The sequence below is a fragment of the Drosophila tropicalis genome, unplaced genomic scaffold, assembly GCF_018151085.1.
Source record: "Drosophila tropicalis isolate 14030-0801.00 unplaced genomic scaffold, ASM1815108v1 contig_1063, whole genome shotgun sequence".
Lineage (NCBI taxonomy): Eukaryota > Metazoa > Arthropoda > Insecta > Diptera > Drosophilidae > Drosophila > Drosophila tropicalis.
The window spans coordinates 16,712-38,310 of NW_027172426.1; the positions used below are offsets into that span (position 1 = coordinate 16,712).

At 37.7% G+C, this 21,599-nt stretch overlaps 1 protein-coding gene across 1 annotated transcript; it reads right to left on the reverse strand.

Annotated features, from left to right (window-relative positions):
• Positions 1-20,408: 20,408 nt before the first annotated feature.
• LOC137572478 (uncharacterized) lies at positions 20,409-21,140 on the reverse strand. Its single transcript, XM_068284235.1, has one exon. The coding sequence runs from the start codon at positions 21,138-21,140 to the stop codon at positions 20,409-20,411; it is 732 nt and encodes a 243-aa protein (XP_068140336.1).
• Between the last annotated feature and the right edge of the window lie 459 nt (positions 21,141-21,599).

Here is a 21,599-nt window from a genome sequence, read left to right on the forward strand (position 1 = left end):
GTCTGCTACATCCACTGCAAAAGAAGACGTCCCGTTGCACACATATCATGTAGATTTTTTGGGTCCCCTTGACTCGACGCATAAGAATTATAAGCATATCCTAGCCGTAATTGACTCATTCACTAAATTCTGTTGGCTTTATCCGACGAAGTCAACAACTGCAAACGAAGTTACAGCAAAGCTGTCTGCACAGAGTTAGATGAAAACATTAAATTGTTGAAAACGACAACTGGTCTACCCCGAGTAAACGGACAAGTTGAGAGGTTGATTGCAACTATAATTTCAGTACTATCTAAGCTCAGCATCGACGATCCAACTAAATGGTACAAACACGTATCCAGAGTCCAACAAGCAATTAATTCCACATATGCTAGAAGTATTAATTCCACACCTTTCGAGCTGCTAATAGGAGTAAAGATGCGGACCAAAGACGACGATCAGCTAAAAAAATAATTAATGATGAAACCATACCAAATTGTTAAAGTAAAGCAAAACAATGCATACTATGTACTAAAGATGGGAAGTTCAGAAGGTCCGAAGAACACGTCAACGTGTGCTGAATATATGAAGCTATGGTCAACAGACTATGATGATGATGAAAACGGCGTATTCGGGCCGAATGCTTAGTCAGGACGGCCGGATGTGGGGTTGGATTGGCAACGCCGAATGTCCAAACCACCTCAAACAGCTGTTAGATGACGGCATGGCAAGCGATCTATATGAGACGATGTGGCAAGCGATCTATATGAGACGAGGTGGCAAGCGAATCACAAAAACGACGATGTGGCAATGCTGCTACGAGACGAGGAAGAAGAACTTTTTAAGACGAGCCAACGACGAGAACACGTGTATTAAAGAAGTATTAAAGACGAAAAAGAAGTAAAGAAGTTTATTAAAAGATGTAAAGAAGTGTTAAAGACGAAAGACGTGTAAAACCCTAAAGGCGAAACAATTACCATTCAATTCATTATTATAGTTACTAAAACCTAATTATAATCTAAAATAAAACCTGGTTAGAGATTGCGACCTATTGAAATTTAAATTGAATTTAAACCGGCTCGAGGTCAATCTTACAAAAGAAGATTATTTCAAAGGTAACACACAAAAAAGGGTGAGCAGGTTGTCTGTATAGCTATTTCAAGAACTACCAAGTTCTATCATCAGCAGACTTTGCTAAAGAACTCCAGAATTGCAATAGCCATACCATGTCTTCAACGCTAAAACTAGTTGGGAATTACATTGCCAACTAAATGAAAAAGAAAAGCTGGCGAAGCCTACAATACCGAAGACCACCTTTTGTGCATTACCCTTAGGCGCTATGAAATATTAGTGTAAGAGCTTCGCCCTTAACAAACTAAATTCAAGACCTGTTTCTTTTTATACACGGTATATTGTACCATATAGAAAAAGGGTTTTTTTTATTCAAAAAAATGACCTCGAGCCGGTTTAAATTCAATTTAAATTTCAATAGGTCGCAATCTCTAACCAGATAACACTAACGGAAGGCACGCCGTTATTTTTGGAATTTTATTCCAAAAAAACCCCTTTTTCTATATGGTACAATATACCGTGTATAAAAAGAAACAGGTCTTGAATTTAGTTTGTTAAGGGCGAAGCTCTTACACTAATATTTCATAGCGCCTAAGGGTAATGCACAAAAGTTGGTCTTCGGTATTGTAGGCTTCGCCAGCTTTTTCGCTTCATTTAGTTGGCAATGTAATTCCCAACTAGTTTTAGCGTTGAAGACATGGTATGGCTATTGCAATTCTGGAGTTCTTTAGCAAAGTCTGCTGATGATAGAACTTGGTAGTTCTTGAAATAGCTATACAGACAACCTGCTCACCCTTTTGTGTGTTACCTTTGAAATAATCTTCTTTTGTAAGATTGACCTCGAGCCGGTTTAAATTCAATTTAAATTTCAATAGGTCGCAATCTCTAACCAGATAACACTAACGGAAGGCACGCCGTTATTTTTGGAATTTTATTCCAAAAAAACCCCTTTTCTATATGGTACAATATACCGTGTATAAAAAGAAACAGGTCTTGAATTTAGTTTGTTAAGGGCGAAGCTCTTACACTAATATTTCATAGCGCCTAAGGGTAATGCACAAAAGGTGGTCTTCGGTATTGTAGGCTTCGCCAGCTTTTTTCGCTTCATTTAGTTGGCAATGTAATTCCCAACTAGTTTTAGCGTTGAAGACATGGTATGGCTATTGCAATTCTGGAGTTCTTTAGCAAAGTCTGCTGATGATAGAACTTGGTAGTTCTTGAAATAGCTATACAGACAACCTGCTCACCCTTTTGTGTGTTACCTTTGAAATAATCTTCTTTTGTAAGATTGACCTCGAGCCGGTTTAAATTCAATTTAAATTTCAATAGGTCGCAATCTCTAACCAGATAACACTAACGGAAGGCACGCCGTTATTTTTGGAATTTTATTCCAAAAAAACCCCTTTTTCTATATGGTACAATATACCGTGTATAAAAAGAAACAGGTCTTGAATTTAGTTTGTTAAGGGCGAAGCTCTTACACTAATATTTCATAGCGCCTAAGGGTAATGCACAAAAGGTGGTCTTCGGTATTGTAGGCTTCGCCAGCTTTTTCGCTTCATTTAGTTGGCAATGTAATTCCCAACTAGTTTTAGCGTTGAAGACATGGTATGGCTATTGCAATTCTGGAGTTCTTTAGCAAAGTCTGCTGATGATAGAAATTGGTAGTTCTTGAAATAGCTATACAGACAACCTGCTCACCCTTTTGTGTGTTACCTTTGAAATAATCTTCTTTTGTAAGATTGACCTCGAGCCGGTTTAAATTCAATTTAAATTTCAATAGGTCGCAATCTCTAACCAGATAACACTAACGGAAGGCACGCCGTTATTTTTGGAATTTTATTCCAAAAAAACCCCTTTTTCTATATGGTACAATATACCGTGTATAAAAAGAAACAGGTCTTGAATTTAGTTTGTTAAGGGCGAAGCTCTTACACTAATATTTCATAGCGCCTAAGGGTAATGCACAAAAGGTGGTCTTCGGTATTGTAGGCTTCGCCAGCTTTTTTCGCTTCATTTAGTTGGCAATGTAATTCCCAACTAGTTTTAGCGTTGAAGACATGGTATGGCTATTGCAATTCTGGAGTTCTTTAGCAAAGTCTGCTGATGATAGAACTTGGTAGTTCTTGAAATAGCTATACAGACAACCTGCTCACCCTTTTGTGTGTTACCTTTGAAATAATCTTCTTTTGTAAGATTGACCTCGAGCCGGTTTAAATTCAATTTAAATTTCAATAGGTCGCAATCTCTAACCAGATAACACTAACGGAAGGCACGCCGTTATTTTTGGAATTTTATTCCAAAAAAACCCCTTTTTCTATATGGTACAATATACCGTGTATAAAAAGAAACAGGTCTTGAATTTAGTTTGTTAAGGGCGAAGCTCTTACACTAATATTTCATAGCGCCTAAGGGTAATGCACAAAAGGTGGTCTTCGGTATTGTAGGCTTCGCCAGCTTTTTTCGCTTCATTTAGTTGGCAATGTAATTCCCAACTAGTTTTAGCGTTGAAGACATGGTATGGCTATTGCAATTCTGGAGTTCTTTAGCAAAGTCTGCTGATGATAGAAATTGGTAGTTCTTGAAATAGCTATACAGACAACCTGCTCACCCTTTTGTGTGTTACCTTTGAAATAATCTTCTTTTGTAAGATTGACCTCGAGCCGGTTTAAATTCAATTTAAATTTCAATAGGTCGCAATCTCTAACCAGATAACACTAACGGAAGGCACGCCGTTATTTTTTGGAATTTTATTCCAAAAAAAACCCCTTTTTCTATATGGTACAATATACCGTGTATAAAAAGAAACAGGTCTTGAATTTAGTTTGTTAAGGGCGAAGCTCTTACACTAATATTTCATAGCGCCTAAGGGTAATGCACAAAAGGTGGTCTTCGGTATTGTAGGCTTCGCCAGCTTTTTTCGCTTCATTTAGTTGGCAATGTAATTCCCAACTAGTTTTAGCGTTGAAGACATGGTATGGCTATTGCAATTCTGGAGTTCTTTAGCAAAGTCTGCTGATGATAGAACTTGGTAGTTCTTGAAATAGCTATACAGACAACCTGCTCACCCTTTTGTGTGTTACCTTTGAAATAATCTTCTTTTGTAAGATTGACCTCGAGCCGGTTTAAATTCAATCTAAAATAAAACCTATTATCATATAACTAAACATAAATCAAACGGGACTACTTATTTCTACGAAATCGGAACCTAGTCCCACATATATGTATGAAAAAAATTGGGGACCAAAATATTCTCCCCTTTGAGGAGGAAGAAAATTGCAAGAAAGTAATTTTACTTTGATTAGGAAAAATCAAGGGAAACAATTTTATGTGTGTGAGTATGGGTACGGATGCTGGAGGCATGTACATGTACTCATATACATACAAATAATTTGAAAAAATTACTTAGCTTGAAATATGTATGAAATTCCACCGATGCAAAAGTTTCGAGAGGATCTTGGTATCCGGCTTGAAGGACCAATGTTTCCGTAGGGTTTCGTAGTTGAATTTCCTAAGTAGGCAGCTAAATTAATTTTCCTTTAAATGTCTTCCTTCAAAGAAATTGGGTAATGCCGCACTCTCAATTCAATGTTGCGTTTTATTCACTTTTAAGTTTGACACTAAACCTAGCTTAATTAAGAGTAGGGCACCAAGCCCCGCTTGGAGCGAAGTGTGTGGAGTTCTTTTGTGGGGAGAGCGATGGGCATCATCGGGAGAGCGGCGCGAGGTGAAAGCTCCCGCCTCCCTTAACCCTTGTGTTGCCCGTTTGGGCATAAACACTGAATGTGGACAGAATATTGTTGAAGATTTTTGTGATTGCCTCTTTTGGTGAAAGCTCCCGCCTCCCTTAACCCTTGTGTTGCCCGTTTGGGCATAAACACTGAATGTGGACAGAATATTGTTAAAGATTTTTGTGATTGCCTCTTTTGGTTCAAGCCAATCTCGACTTTTAACTTCAAATAAAGTCGCCTACTTTGAATAAAAATCTATACAAGATAAAAATTGTTGATTGCCGATTAAATAGAAATCCATCACGTATTTTTCTCTAGCGTTAAATATCTCTGGGGTGGTTTCAAAAGCTAATTTGGTATTGCATATATGGCATTCATTAATGAAGTTTTGAATTAGATTTTGACAGTCTGGATAATAGTATTTTTCTTTTAACCAGTTTTGAGTTTTAGTGATACCTGCATAAAGTAGTGATTATGGTTTTTTTCAAGATAGGCTTCTTGGAGTATTTGAAAATCTGTGTCGTTTTGAATGTAAAGTGCGTAAATAGGTAACCCCTAATAATTTCTTTAGCAAACTGATTGGTCATTTCTACAAATGATATTCCTATCTTCGTTTTGAGTTTTTGTGATACCTGGATGAAGTAGTGATTATGGTTTTTAAGAATAATTTCTTTAAATTCTGCATAAGTAGGAATGTCTCTTAATTTATAAGTGGTTCTTAATGTTTTTGTTTGGCTGTCTGAACTAATTATTTCAAGATAGGCTTATTGGAGTATTTGAAAATCTGTGTCGTTTTGAATGTAAAGCGCGTAAATAGGTAACCCCTAATAATTTCTTTAACAAACTGATTGGTCATTTCTACAAATGATATTCCTATCTTCTTTTTGTGAAAATAGTGAGTAACGTTGACTTTATTTTCGTTGCACTTATTGTTGCATTGTAGCAATTCAGAGGTAAGTATTTTCTGGTAAGCATTGTATTTTGTAATCAAATTGAATAGTTAAGTTCAAGTTCGTTTAGTGTTCTACTAGCATATGAAATAGGTCTATGTTCCTGTGAGATGAACGCATCTAAAGCTATATTAGCTAGCATCAGTGGAGGCATTTTAATTTTTTAAAGGATGAAATAATGTTAATCTTAGCTCCTTTCTTTAATCCAAGAGTAAAAGGCCTAGCAATATGTGAAAAATTTGGAATGAATTTACGGAAGAATTCGCATAAGCCTAAAAATGATTTTATTTCTTTCGGGGTTTGGCTTTGACTTTGTCTGGGTTTGGTTTGATTCCTTCTGTGTTTATGACGTGACCTAAAAGTTTTTGTCTCCGACTGTATGTACATACATACATCTACATATGTGTATCTCTGAATGGGCAAAAGGTCAGCCTTTTTATGTTTGTTTTATATTTTGTTTATGCAAAAAATTTGCCAGAGCAATTTCATAATGGGTCAAAAGAGAAATCAACTTTTTGGCAACAACAACAAGAACTCGGTGAACATGTGTCTGATTGCTCTCAGGCCCACACCATTGACCAAATGGACCGGATGTCAAATACTAAACTAAAGTTGCCAAATTTTCCAAATGAATCACACATACACTTCACTTGCAGGCCCCGCCGACACAAAGGCAACAGCAGCACAAGAGGAGCCTAGGAATTGTCCGCCTAACCCAAGAAGCTAGCTGACCAACCATTTTCCTCACCCGTTTTTGGAAAGATTCTTTGCCATTATTAGGACGCCGGGTAGGTCGGTTAGGTTCATTTCGTTCTTTTTTTGGACCTGTCTGTTCTGTTACCCTGAGGAGTTTTCCCTATTCTGGCTAACCCATGAAGAGATTCTGCCTTTGGGAACTCGAATTTCTTAGTTTGTCCAAGGCAAAGTGAATAGTTTAATGCTTTTAATTTTCGACATTTTATTTATCAAGTTTGAGACATACAAGGCAAAACTATTTAAGGCCCAAATGCAAAGTTTTTCTATATTAGAAAAAAACAAAAACAAAAAACAATTCCTTCCCAACCATACATCTCCTTTTGACTTTGGTTATTAGACGCAATGTCAGTAGGATGAGGTGCTAACAAATTGAATTCCTGTGGATATTTGCACAGAGTTCCGCGCAAAGTTCCTGTGAAGTGCATTTTTTTGTTTACACAGACAGGCGCACGTTTCACTCTCATCGCACTTACCGTTTAACATTCGCGGGTTTTTCGTGCCCTTGGCCTTTTCGTTTGTGTCCCCTCTGGAGATTGAACGTCAGCGGCCTGCAGTTATCTAGGATTTCACTACTTGATCCGCAGGATGGCGCACTGTCAGACGGCTGGCTACCGTTGCATCTGCTATGAGATCTGAATCGGCCAACGGTACATCTCAACCAGAAATCTCCAATGTTCCAGGCTGGATTTTGAGCAGACTTTTGATCTCGGTCTGAATAGGGATTCCGGAGGAGAAGAATAACCCAATCTTCATTCGTTGAATTCAAAATATGAACTGATTTTATTAACAAACGTCTTGTGTACATCAAAGAATTCTTAGACTCTAAGAGGCGACAATTGTTCTTAAAAATGCTTACTCTAATGTTTATATTTCATGCTCAGCGTCGGTTACTTGATACCGCGCCGCTGTTACAATCTTAAGTGTTTTCCACAGAGTGTGGATGCATGTTTTGTTTGGTTTTTGAGCCATACTTGAAATATGAATTTGTATCAGCTATTTTTGTTTTTGGAATTAAGCAATAATTGTCATAGGAATCTTTATGACTTATTTTTCTTGTATGTTTTGTGTATTTCGTTGTTCAATCTGATTTGGTGAAGCCATTTCAGATGAACGCGATGTTTATTCTTAAACATTCTGCCAAAGGGCCGCCAAATGTGACGTTTTGGTTTTTGATTTAAATAGTTAGTTGTCTTATACAAATTAATTTTAATATTGTCATTAGTAAGATAACTCTTGTTAAAGAAGCATGACGAGCTACATGAGAGAAGTTAACCCTAGCAAATCAATGTTATCCTTCTTATAAACTGACTTCCTATTATTTTGTATGATTTACCGAATTTGTTTACTAATATCGCCCGATGCTTAACAATTTTTGTTTCGGGATATCTACCCACTCCTGATGTGTATTACTGTGCTGACTTCTAGCCTTTTTATACGGTGGAGACTTTGGAGACCAACAACTTCTACCTCTCGGCTTTTGCTCCACCGTTTTGACATTTCGCTGATAGCTGACCTTTGAGCGTTTATTCTGTTTAAATGTTGCCCCTTTTTGAACATTTTGCAATATCTGCCTTTTTTGTACTATAGACTCGGACAATTTGTTACCTGAATTTATTATAACACTATTTTTTAAATGATCATTATTTAATTTACCGTTTGCCATCTGAAGATTTTCATTTTGTACTGGCTCTGGGATATATACTTTTTCTTCCCCACATTTTACTTTACCTCCAAAGTGAGGTCCTGCCGGGGGACATAAACTTATTTCTTTTTTACTTTCAAAAATTATTTCTTTTACCTCAGCTTTTATGTTACCTCTAAGGTGAGGTCCTGCCGGGGGAGTCAAGTGCGGATCTTGAGTTTTGTGGTTGAGTTTGTTTTGACATGTCTTGTATTTATCCTCACTATTACCATTCTTCTTCTTTTCCCAACGCTTTTTTAAACCTGTGACATCTATTGTTGTTGCGACTACAGATTTATTACTTTTTGATTTGTTGCATCCCGAGACGATCCAACCAAATTGAGTATTTTGACCTAGTAGGCCATCAATCTTTGTAACTCCTTCTTTTATGATTTGGGTGTATACGTTTACCCCCATTATTATATCAACCTTACCAGGTTTATTAAAGATAGGATCAGCCAGTACGTAGGATTGCCATTTTGACATATCCACGCTTACCCTTTTTAATGGAAGAGCTTTTTATTAACTTTGGCAATACAATTGCCTCAACCTTAAGAAGTTTATCCCGTGGATTCCGCGTCCTCACATCTATTTTTACCTTATATTTTGATTTTTTGGATTTTATTGATGACACGCCACTTATTTCTGTATATTGTTTAATTTTATGTAAATTTAGTATTTGAGCCGCCTTTTCAGACAAAATGGTACTCTGTGAACCACTATCAATAAGGGCTCTTAGAGTCTTATATCCTCCATTTACATTTTTTACTTGTATTAGAGCTGTAGCCAACAGTGTTGATTGTGCCGTTACACAAGTATTAACTCTCTCCTGTTTTTCTTCAAAATGGAGTAAGGTATGGTGTCCCTTACTACACAATGAACAGACCATTTCATTTGTGCATACGTTATTGCTTGAATGGTTCAAGCATCTTCTGCAAATCTGTACTTTTTTGGCCATTTCATACCTTTCCATAGGTGTCAAACCTTTAAATTTATAGCACTTATACGCCTTATGCCCTGCAACTTTGCAAATCGGACAATTGTCTTGGAACACCGAACCCGACGTTTTCTGTAACGGTTTTTTCTCTTCTTTGCTCATGGCACTTAGCGAACAATATCTTTGCTCCAAGTATTCCATGACATCAGATAGCAATTGTATCTGCCTTGATTTTCTAATTTGACTCTCATATAATTGTAGAGTATCTCTGTCAAATTTCCTAAGTAGTATTTGTGCAAATATTATGTCCACTTCATCGGACAAATTTGTTTTAATTTTAATTAAGTGCACTGACTCATTAACTATGTCAATCACTCCCTTTATACTTTTTGCGGACTCATTGTCGATCATCGGTAAATCAACGATCCGATTTAACTGTTCGGAAAATACCCTCCGATTATTTTCATACCGCTTGGTTAACAGTTCCCAAGCGGCACTATAATTGTCAGCTGAACCTGACAATAAATGAGCTACCATGCTCTTTGCTTCGCCCTTTAACGCGGATTTTAAATAATTAAATTTAAGAGCAAGACTTAAATCTTCTCTTTTTTCAATTAATTCTGTAAACAATTCTACAAACAGGTCCCATTCTCTAGCCTCTCCAGAAAATGTGGGTACCTGAATCTTTGGTAACACCGGCAGTTCGCCTCTCACGGTAACATTCTCACTCTTACAATTTTCATTATTGTTCAATTTCATTTCTAGCATTGACAATGAATTTCGGACATCAAATTGTAAATCATCCATAATATTTTTTTTATTTTGCATCACTTGTTATTACTTGACATGCCTGTACTTTCTCCCACAAATAGTTAATTTTATTAATATATAATGTCCATGTCCCATTGCCTGTTGACTTCAACTCTACTACCTCCAAATATTCCTGGAGCTGTCGGACTCTATCCATAATTATCTCCTGGTTAACCTTAGAGTTTTCATTACTGGAGGTCGCATTCCCGGGCGACTCTCCTATGCTATCATCAACTATCTCTGACATGTTTGCCTCCGCTTCAACGCACACCGACTTACTAGTGCCTGGTTTTTCTGACTCTCCTATGGCTATAATTTTGGCAACTATCGTTAAAACATCTTCATGTATTTTATTTCTGAAATAATCATGCTCGAAATTTGGAGCAGACTGGATCAATTTTTTGTTATTAGGTATCCATTGATTCCTTATCTCTTTTACTTCCTCTACAACTTTGCCAGTTATGCTTCTAGGATCTAGTGGTTCTAACTGCCTTAACCTGGTATGTAACTCTGCCTGCTTCTCCAACACTTTTGCAGCCTTATTAGTGAACATTTTTGTCTTATAGGATAAATGAATGTATATTACTTTTTTTTTTTTTTACATATATCCCTGCCTAGTTTTGCGTGTGGTTTTCAGGCCACACTCTAATTGAACAGCTTTAATGCCGCACAATTTTACATAGTTTGTTTTATAATTTATAGAAAAAAAATATGCATCGCAGTGCATTAAAAAAATTATGCGACGCAGCGCACAGTTTTATTATTAATTTTTGTTGGGCGCTCTTTGTAGCGCTATCGGTTCACTTCAATCTCGGTTGCTGCAACTGTTTTTTTTTGTTTTTCCCGCATCAGCTGGTCGTCGCCGTTTGGCACGCTGATGCTCCCTCGAAGGCGTAAAAGACGGCCTGCCTTTCACGCTCGTTGTCAGCTGCTGATGTCCAGGGCCTATGGGCTCAGGCGGTGCCGGTGCCGGTCAGTGCACCAGATTTCCTTGTTCTTCAGTAGCCTCTTCTTTGCAACTATCCTGTTGCCTTGCAAATGCGCCGTTCATCTGCTTCTTGTTGCCGACTTGCAACTGCCTCGTTAATCTGCTTCTTGTTGCCAGTCGACTTGTAACCGCCTATAGTGTATATATAGGCGAGGATGTTTTTTTTTTCGATATTAGGGCTTCGAATACGCCACACACGAACTTTATATTGTTCTTTTTTTTTTTTTTAACGCCGCCGAAATTATTGCAGTTGCTCGACTAGCCAAAACTGCCTTTATATATTCGGTCGCAAGCACTTTTTTTTTTATTGGGCTTCGATTACGCCACACACAAAACCACTCCGCCGCCGAAATTACTACAGTTGCTCCGCTAGCCAAACTGCCTTTAAATTCGAACGCACGCACTTTTAATTTATTAAGCAATAATATTTTGCTTTTATTTTATACTCTGTCTCTTACCACTGGTGGGGAAAACAAGAGTTAATTTATTTTGCTACCTTTAGCTGATCTTATCAGAAGAATTCAGACTTTAAGGAGCTGATTCATTCTCTGAGTCTCTTACCACTGGTGGGGGAAAACTACAGAGTTCCTTTTTTCTCGAAGGACCAAAATGAATAGGGATTCCGGAGGAGAAGAATAACCCAATCTTCATTCGTTGAATTCAAAATATGAACTGATTTTATTAACAAACGTCTTGTGTACATCAAAGAATTCTTAGACTCTAAGAGGCGACAATTGTTCTTAAAAATGCTTACTCTAATGTTTATATTTCATGCTCAGCGTCGGTTACTTGATACCGCGCCGCTGTTACAATCTTAAGTGTTTTCCACAGAGTGTGGATGCATGTTTTGTTTGGTTTTTGAGCCATACTTGAAATATGAATTTGTATCAGCTATTTTTGTTTTTGGAATTAAGCAATAATTGTCATAGGAATCTTTATGACTTATTTTTCTTGTATGTTTTGTGTATTTCGTTGTTCAATCTGATTTGGTGAAGCCATTTCAGATGAACGCGATGTTTATTCTTAAACACGGTCTTTAGCTTATTTATGGTAGCTGAGATCGGCAACTGCATGGCCAATTGCTGAAAAGGATCGCTTGGTCATGATTATGAAAAGTAATATCCTAACGATTACCAACCTTCCCGGATTCCATGATTAACTAAACAGTCAAAATTTTTTTACTTTTCAGTTTTCACATACATAAACAAATTCACATAAATGTGGGACTAGGTTCCGATTCCGTAGAAATAAGTAGTCCCGTTTGATTTATATTTAGTTATATGATAATAGGTTTTATTTTAGATTATAATTAGGTTTTAGTAACTACAATAATGAATTGAATGGTAACTGTTTCGTCTTTAGGTTTTTACTCGTCTTTCGTCTTTAACAATTCTTTACTTCTTTTAATAAACTTCTATACTTCTTTTTCGTCTTTAATACTTCTTTAATACACGTGTTCTCGTCGTTGGCTCGTCTTAAAAAGTTCTTCTTCCTCGTCTCGTAGCAGCATTGCCACATCGTCGTTTTTGTGATTCGCTTGCCACCTCGTCTCATATAGAGCGCTTGCCACACCGTCGTTTAACAGCTGTTTGAGGTGGTCTGGCCATTCGGCGTTACCAATCCAACCCCACATCCAGCCGTCCTGACTAAGCATTCGCCCCGAATGCGCCGTCGTCATCATAGTTTGTTGACCATGGCTTCATATATTCAGCACACGTTGACGTGTTCTTCGGACCTTCTGAACTTCCCATCTTTAGTACATAGTATGCATTGGTTTGCTTTACTTTAACAATTTGATATGGTTTCATCATTAATTAGTTTTATTAGCTGATCGTCGTCTTTGGTCCGCATCTTTACTCCTATTAGCAGCTCGAAAGGTGTGGAATTAATACTTCTAGCATATGTGGAATTAATTGCTTGTTGGACTCTGGATACGTGTTTGTACCATTTCGTTGGATCGTCGATGCTGAGCTTAGATAGTACTGAAATTACAGTTGCACCTCTCAACTTGTCCGTTTACTCGGGGTAGACCAGTTGTTGTTTTCACCAATTTAATGTTTTCATCTCGGCCATACTGAATAAAGATATCTGCGGTGAAAGCAGCACCTCTATCCAAAATAATTGTTGAAGGATTACCGAAAATTTAACTCTGTGCAGACAGCTTTGCTGTAACTTCGTTTGCAGTTGTTGACTTCGTCGGATAAAGCCAACAGAATTTAGTGAATGAGTCAATTACGAATAGGATATGCTTATAATTCTTATGCGTCGAGTCAAGGGGACCCAAAAAATCTACATGATATATGTGCAACGGGACGTCTTCTTTTTGCAGTGGATGTGGTAGACCTTCCTGCTTACCTCTTTTGCGATTACTTATGATACACGGTATACAGCAGCTGATGTATTTTTCGATTTTATCCTCGATGTTTGGTATATAATAATCCTTGCAAATCAACTCCTTAGTTTTTTTGATTGCGAAGTGACCTCTGTCATGTGCTCGGCTAATTTTTTGTTTTTGCATACTGTTTGGTACTACAATTAATTCGACGTCATTTACAAGCTTGTAGAAAATATCTGACTTTAAAAAATAATTGTCATAGGGCTGTTTTTATCGGTAAGTACTTGCTTAATAGCTTTAAGTTGTTCATCTTGCATTTGACCTTGCTTCAGTCCGATACTCATACTATCTTCAGTTATTGTTAATATTGGATATCTACTCAGGGCGTCTACATGCTTCATACGTGTTCCAGGACGATGTTCAACCTTGAAATTATACTCTTGTAGAAATAAGACCCAAACTTCGCTTATCAAGTGCCTTCGTAAAAGCATTGCAGTCGGTTATCAAACGAAAATTGATTCCTAAAAGATAAACTCTAAACTTGTTCAAGGCCTCAATGACTGCTAGAACTTCCTGCTCATAACTCGAATACTTGCGCTGTGCATCTGTAGTCTTCTTACTCATAAAATAAACAGGGTGTAATTCGTCGTCTTCATCTGATTTTTTGCAATAGGACAGCATCAAATCCATCTATTGAAGCATCTGTATGAACTTCGGTTTCGTACTTCTGGTTATATATCTTTAAAACTGGATTTTCGGTCAACTTCTTCTATAATAAATTGATAGCATGCTCTTCTGCTGCACCTAGATAGAATTTATTATAGAATTTATTATTGGATTTCAACAAGCCCGTTAATGGCTTTGCAATGATTGCGTAGTTGGGTATAAATTTTCTGAAATACCCACTTAAACCCAAAAAACTTTGCAATTGCTTAGGTGTCTGAGGAATTTTGAATTTAGAAACAGCTTCAATCTTTTTGGTTGTTGGATACAACATCTGGTTTTCAATAATATGTCCTAAGAATTGGATTCGTCATTTCAAAAAATGACACTTCTTAATATTGAGTTCCAGTCCATAATCTTTGCAGGTAGTAATGACTTCTTTTAAATTTAAAACAGCTTCTTTTTCATCTTTTGCTGGAATTATTACGTCGTCTGTGTAGGGAAGTGCAATTCCTAGACGAGTAAGGGGTCGAAATATTGCGTTAATGTGCCGTTGAAACACACCAGGCGAATTGGAGAGCCCCAAAGGTACTTTCTTAAATTGAAATTGGCCATTCGGAGATACAAACGATGTGTACTTCTTACTTGATTCGGCCAATTGATTCCAATGATTATTTTAATATCCATACACTTCATCGGAACAACATAAAAGTCAAGAACATAGTCATCATTATCGATTTTAATTGATTTTTCGAAATGTCCAATTGGTCTAATTATATTCTCATCACGATCACCGCCAAATCCAATAAGACTTACACCACACGACAAAAGTTTTTGGTCACTTAGTTCTTTGAATAAGTCTTCGCGCATAACATTGAATTTGCTGCCTGTATCAAATAAAGCCGAACAATTTATATTCTCTATTAACACTGTTTTACTCGTAATTTTATTTTGACATTTACGCATTCACTTTTTGTTCATCTTTTTATTTAACTTGACTGCAATTACTGGCAATATGCCCAAATTGTTTACACTTAAAACATTTTCGACCTTTTTCTTTATTGCTGCAATCATTTGCTATTTGGCCTTTCTGTCCACAACTATAACAGCTGACTTCTTTATTTTTGGATATTACGTTACTTGGCATCTTTTTAACAAAAACACTGCGGTCGACTGCTTTGGATTTTTCACACATTGTTTCATAGCTTCTTAGTTTTGATTTAAAATTCTTTAAGTCATTTGCACCGTATAAAACCGATTTATTAGTTTCACGTTCGTCTATCCCGTCGATTATATATTGAATTAGAGCTTGATCTTCGATTCTACCGCGCGATGCAATGTCTTTCATTTTATACAAATATTCTTGCACTTCACTTTTGTTTCGCTTTCTTTCGCTCAGATGTTTATGTAATTCCTTGCTTTATACGGTCTGCCTAAACTCGCTTAACAGTGCATTTTTGAGTATTGACCAAGAATTAATACCTCTTTCACTGAAAACAAACAGCTTGGCATTGCCTCTTAGCGACTTTTTGCAAAAATTCTGAAAGCCATTCCTCAATTCCAATTGAATTTGTTCCATCGAATGTTCTAATTTGTCCTCTATGTCACGAAAATTCATACCAAAACGCATAGAAATATCACCGTAACGTTTTTCGTCTCCACTATTTTTTTTACATCTTTGTGAATTCTTTTTCTCTTTCTGTTCAACGTTTTCTTCTGCATCATTGTACACACTACTGTGAGCGGCACTTTCGTTACCCTCTTGGTCGGCAAATTCGTCAAAACAAACTGCGAAGTTCGTGGAATATATGTGACTGCAAATTCTCTACTTCGTGCTCAATACCGAGTATGCTACATATAGAAAGTCACTTAGTCACTTTTTCCTTTAACTTCTTCATACTTTTTTTTAACAATCTTTTCACAGTTAGAAATGTTTTCACAGTTTTCTTTTCACAATTCACTTTTCTGGATTCTCCTTTCATCATTCTCCTTTTACCGATCGCGGACGAGCGCCCAATTTTGTGGGACTAGGTTTCGAATCCGTAGAAATAAGTAGTCCCGTTTGATTTATATTTAGTTATATGATAATAGGTTTTATTTTAGATTATAATTAGGTTTTAGTAACTATAATAATGAATTGAATGGTAATTGTTTCGTCTTTAGGTTTTTACACGTCTTTCGTCTTTAACACTTCTTTACTTCTTTTAATAAACTTCTTTACTTCTTTTTCGTCTTTAATACTTCTTCGTTTTGTGTGTCGCTTGCCACCTCGTCTCATATAGATCGCTTGCCACACTGTCTCATATAGATCGCTTGCAACACCGTCGTTTAACAGCTGTTTGAGGTGGTCTGGCCATTCGGCGTTACCAACCCAACCCCACATAAATCTACAGCTAAGCATGATCATATATGTATGTACATTTGTATATGCACATACATATATTCACATAAGCAATGTAGACAATAGAAAAAAGCGTGAAAAATTGGGATGTACAATTCGTCGCGTCCAGTCTTTTTTCTGTGTAAATTCCGTCTTATCCGTGATCGTAAATCTCGTAGTCCTGCAATTTAATAATCTGTTAGTGTAGCAGTCTCACTTCTATTGTTACTCACGTTCCCTCGGCCCCCCAGTCTGCATCGCAAGTGGAAAACTTAAATCATATTTTTTTCCCGGCCACCTGCTGCGTCGGTCCCTTGATGGTCGGAGGGGCGCGGGGTGCCTTTATTCTGTATCACCCAACTTATTTCTCCGCATCTGCATAAGTGGCGTGCTAGTCGCACCTTTTAACAAATTTTTCATCCACCCATGCTGTAAGTAAAAAAGTAAACAAGCAATTGGTGTAATAACCAGCTGTTGGCGGACCTGCCAAGTCGGTCTCGAAAGCTCTCCAGGGCTATCACTTGGGAGTCGACCTTTCACCTCAAAACTTTTAAGCCGGGGTTCTCGATCAGGGAGGTGATCCTCCCACCAGACTAGCAGCATAGCAGCGCAACAGCCTAGGTCTTGGTGACGTACGCGGTGGCCTACCTGGCAGAGGCGCTGCTTCTTATCGAACGGTGCCTGGTTCAAATCCGCTGAGTGGAGCGAAAAATTTTTCTATTTGAAATTTAATTCATTTAACTTCCTCGATACCCTTCGACACGGTATAGGTTCAACTCCGCCTCGGGTAATATAGAGGAGTCAAAAATTATTTTTTATTTATTTAATTTTTTGTCTAGATTTCGACCTTATTGATGTTAATCAAAAAACTTTGTTTGAGCGGGGCTTCAGGTCACTCTTACTTATTTATTTGTAAGATTTTAAATTCTAGGCAGCACAAAAGGTGAGCAGGTTGTCTGTATAGCTATTTCAAGAACCACCAAGTTCTATCATCAGCAGACTTCGCTAAAGAATCCACAATTGTAATGGCCATACCATATCTTCAACGCTAAAAGTAGTTGAGAATTCAAACTACATGAAGCGAAAAAAGAACGGCAAAGCTTGCAACTGCAGATTCCACCTTTTTTTGTGTGCATACCAATGGGCGCCAGCTGAATTAGTGTAAAGGGCTTCGCCTTAACCAACTAATCGTCGCGCCCAAATAATTTGTAATAGTATGTTGTACTATATGCAAAAAAGAGGGTTTTTTACAGCAAGTGTAAAACGGCGGGCCTTCCGTTTTTGGTATTTGTCTAGATTTCGACCTTATTGATGTTAATCAAAAAACTTTGTTTGAGCGGGGCTTCAGGTCACTCTTACTGATTTATTTGTAAGATTTTAAATTCTAGGCAGCACAAAAGGTGAGCAGGTTGTCTGTATAGCTATTTCAAGAACCACCAAGTTCTATCATCACCAGACTTCGCTAAAGAATCCACAATTGTAATGGCCATACCATATCTTCAACGCTAAAAAAGGTTGAGAATTCAAACTACATGAAGCGAAAAAAGAACGGCAAAGCTTGCAACTGCAGATTCCACCTTTTTTTGTGTGCATACCCATGGGCGCCAGCTGAATTAGTGTAAAAGGCTTCGCCTTAACCAACTAATCGTCGCGCCCAAATATTTTGTAATAGTATATTGTACTATATGCAAAATAGAGGGTTTTTTACAGCAAGTGTAAAACGGCGGGACTTCCGTTTTTGGTATTTGTCTAGATTTCGACCTTATTGATGTTAATCAAAAAACTTTGTTTGAGCGGGGCTTCAGGTCACTCTTACTGATTTATTTGTAAGATTTTAAATTCTAGGCAGCACAAAAGGTGAGCAAGTTGTCTGTATAGCTATTTCAAGAACCACCAAGTTCTATCATCAGCAGACTTCGCTAAAGAATCCACAATTGTAATGGCCATACCATATCTTCAACGCTAAAAGTAGTTGAGAATTCAAACTACATGACGCGAAAAAAGAACGGCAAAGCTTGCAACTGCAGATTCCACCTTTGTTTGTGTGCATACCCATGGGCGCCAGCTGAATTAGTGTAAAGGGCTTCGCGTTAACCAACTAATCGTCGCGCCCAAATATTTTGTAATAGTATATTGTACTATATACAAAAATGAGGGTTTTTACAGCTGTAGTATATTCATACAAATAATCATTCAGTACAATGAGCTCAACTTGTACCACTCTGTTGCAAGTATAAACAATTAAACATATACGCACTAAAATATAATTGTGCACTTGAATATGTTTATGTATATACATTGATGTATGTACATAAACATATTCACATAAATCTACAGCTAAGCATGATCATATATGTATGTACATTTGTATATGCACATACATATATTCACATAAGCAATGTATGCACAAGCGTAACATGAGCTAGAGCCAGGCCAGCGTGTGAACGCTGACCAAGCACTTTGATGCAAGCGCTCCAACAATATGTATGTATGTACTGACACTCTCCCTCTCTTTTGTAGCTGTCGCATAAGTCGCAGCATAAGATTATATATGTAAACTTAGCTTAAGCAAAATAATAATTTGGAATAAAGAATCATTCTAAAAACGACTATGCATGGACACTGACGTGTTCATCTTGGATATACTGTTTCTATCAAAGGAACCCGGTCTTGGTATATATATAACATGGCGTCCGTGACATAATAAGGACCCGCTATCTGCTAACAAAAACAACAACTGCAATCTGCAAACCAAATGCAAAAATCAAACCATCAATCAACGTTAATGTCAGAAGAACAACAACTGCAAATATTAACCACAACACAAAACATGAACATTTTATTTATTTAAATGAAAATTTTATTTTAAATCAATTGGAATAAATGCCCAGAAGAAAGCAGAAGCAGTGGTTGGAACCATCTGATAAATCAAGCGAACCAAAAGAAAATCAACCAATCAACCAACAAGGAACACGAATGAACAGTGAAGATATTCCCTTTGCGGAATCTGCTCCCATCGAGCAAAGGGATGCGCCGACGCTATAAGAAGCGTTAGAGTTGTATCCCAACGATGGACCGCGCCCACTCACAATAGCTGAGTACCGGGCCCGCAACACCAAATCAACAGAGTCAAAGAAGACAAAAAGAGGAGGCCAAGTAAGAAAGCTACTCCAGCAGAAGAGGCTGGAAGTAGACCTACTGGCCACTCTGAAGACGGAGGAAGACCGACAACGCTGCATAGAGCGTATTGACATACTGAAAGCTGAACTTCGCCAAAGAGCGAAGAAACGCAAGGGGGCCGCAGAAATGCGCAAGCCTTAACTTGCCTTTAATTTAATAATAGTAACAATAACCTTAATAGCAAGTTGAAGCACGAAAGTGCAACTTGCGACATACTAACTGCCCGATAGGCTTTTACTAACATTGTGGTTGGAGATTTTTTTTTTAATAATAAAACAAATGAAATGTATACCTGAATTGTGAGCCAACCACATTTTCTATAATTTTTCCACGTCTCTGGCTCGCTGTGCAAGACACAGTTGAGATAAATTTTATTTCTCTCTTACTTTTTTTTTCTCTTCACAAATAATTTAAATAAAAAAAAATACGCATGAATCCATAACAATCTTATTTTAATATTTCAAATAGAAATCAAATTCAGACATTTTATGAAAAAAAATTAAAGTAATTGCTAAAAAACAAGTTTTTAACCTGTCTTTATGAACTTTATTTCATATTTTTGAATACTTATAATAAATAAAAACAAAAATCCCATACATATGTTCGATAATAGTATAAGTAAATTTGATGATATATCCGTTATACCCACAATGGGGTTAATCGAAACAAAATCAGTGGACTCCACTGCAAATGTCATTGATGATACATAAATTAACTTTGCTGGTTCGTTTAATAATAATAAATAACTTTTATATCACTCCATGTGATGGTTTCGGTTGGCCAATAAGCAATTAACTAACTCAACATACATTTTCTCGTTTTCACCACACGCTACCAATTGCATCAGCCAAAACGGTGTGACCATGCAACTTAAAGTTAAAAATAATAAAATACAAAGATCGTTTACATTCAAATAAACTTAAGTTTAAGAATTCAGCAACTGTTCCTCAACATACCGCCGGGCCCTGAAACAATGTTTCTGAAACTGGCAGGGGAGCCACCTTGGTTATGGGACGGGTCATCTCTCCTGTAGCTGTCTTTAACTTAAGGGCTCGTACTAGACCGTCTGGGCCAGGAATCGTCTCGATAATGCGGGCCAGGATCCAAGAAGCCGGAGGAGTATGAGAATCCTTTACTAGTACGAGATCATCAGGCTTCCGGTTTGCCGATTTCATTAACCATTTTGGCCTTTGCTGCAACGACGTAAGGTACTCAAGATGCCACCTTTTCCAAAAGCCTTGCAACATGGCCTGAGATTGCTGCCAGTAATCCAATCGGTTTGCCGGCACTTGGTCCAAATCCCCATCTGGCACTGTGGTATAAGGACGACCGATCAGCATGTGAGCGGGCGAAAGATATCCAACGTCTGTATCGGAAGTGGCACAAAGAGGCCTTGAGTTGATCACCGCTTCCACCTGTGTTAACAACGTATGCATTTGTTCGAATGTAAGAACGGCGTGGCCGATTACTCGGTGTAAATGAAGCTTCACAGAGCGAACACCCGATTCCCATTTGCCTCCCCAGTGAGGCGCATGTGGCGGTATAAACTTCCAGTTGATGCCTTCGATCGATAACGCCTCTGCTATCTTGTTATTGTGCAGCTGGGATTGAACTAATTGTTCCATTTCGTTAAGACTTCTTTTGGCTCCCACGAAATTTCGTCCATTGTCGCTGAACATCGTCACACATTTGCCTCGCCGTGAAATGAAACGTCTAAGAGCAGCCAAAAATGTATCAGTGCTAAGGTCTGTTGCCAGCTCCAAGTGTAAAGCTGAGGTTGCCATGCATACGAAGAGACGTATGTATCCCTTTTCCTTTCGAGCGGTCCTTCCTTTATGTGTCTTCATCATGATTGGGCCAGCATAATCACAGCCTGTATTTTCGAACGGAAATCCTTGCCGAACTCTCACTGCCGGTAGTGCGGCCATTAGTTGGTTGCTGGTATGTGCTCGCTGTCTGAAGCATTTTATACAGTTGTGAGTAACTTTACGAATCAGATTTCTGGCTTCCATTATCCAGAAACGTTGACGAACGATGACAAAGAGGGCCGAAACTCCTGGGTGTAGATTATGTTGATGCTCGTGTTCCAAAATTAAGTGAGATATGCGATGCTTCCTCGGCAAGATGAGCGGATGCTT

What these genes read in the sequence shown, in the direction of transcription:
- LOC137572478 (XM_068284235.1), bottom strand. Translation starts at nt 21,140, where the DNA reads ATGTTCAGCGACAATGGACGAAATTTCGTGGGAGCCAAAAGAAGTCTT.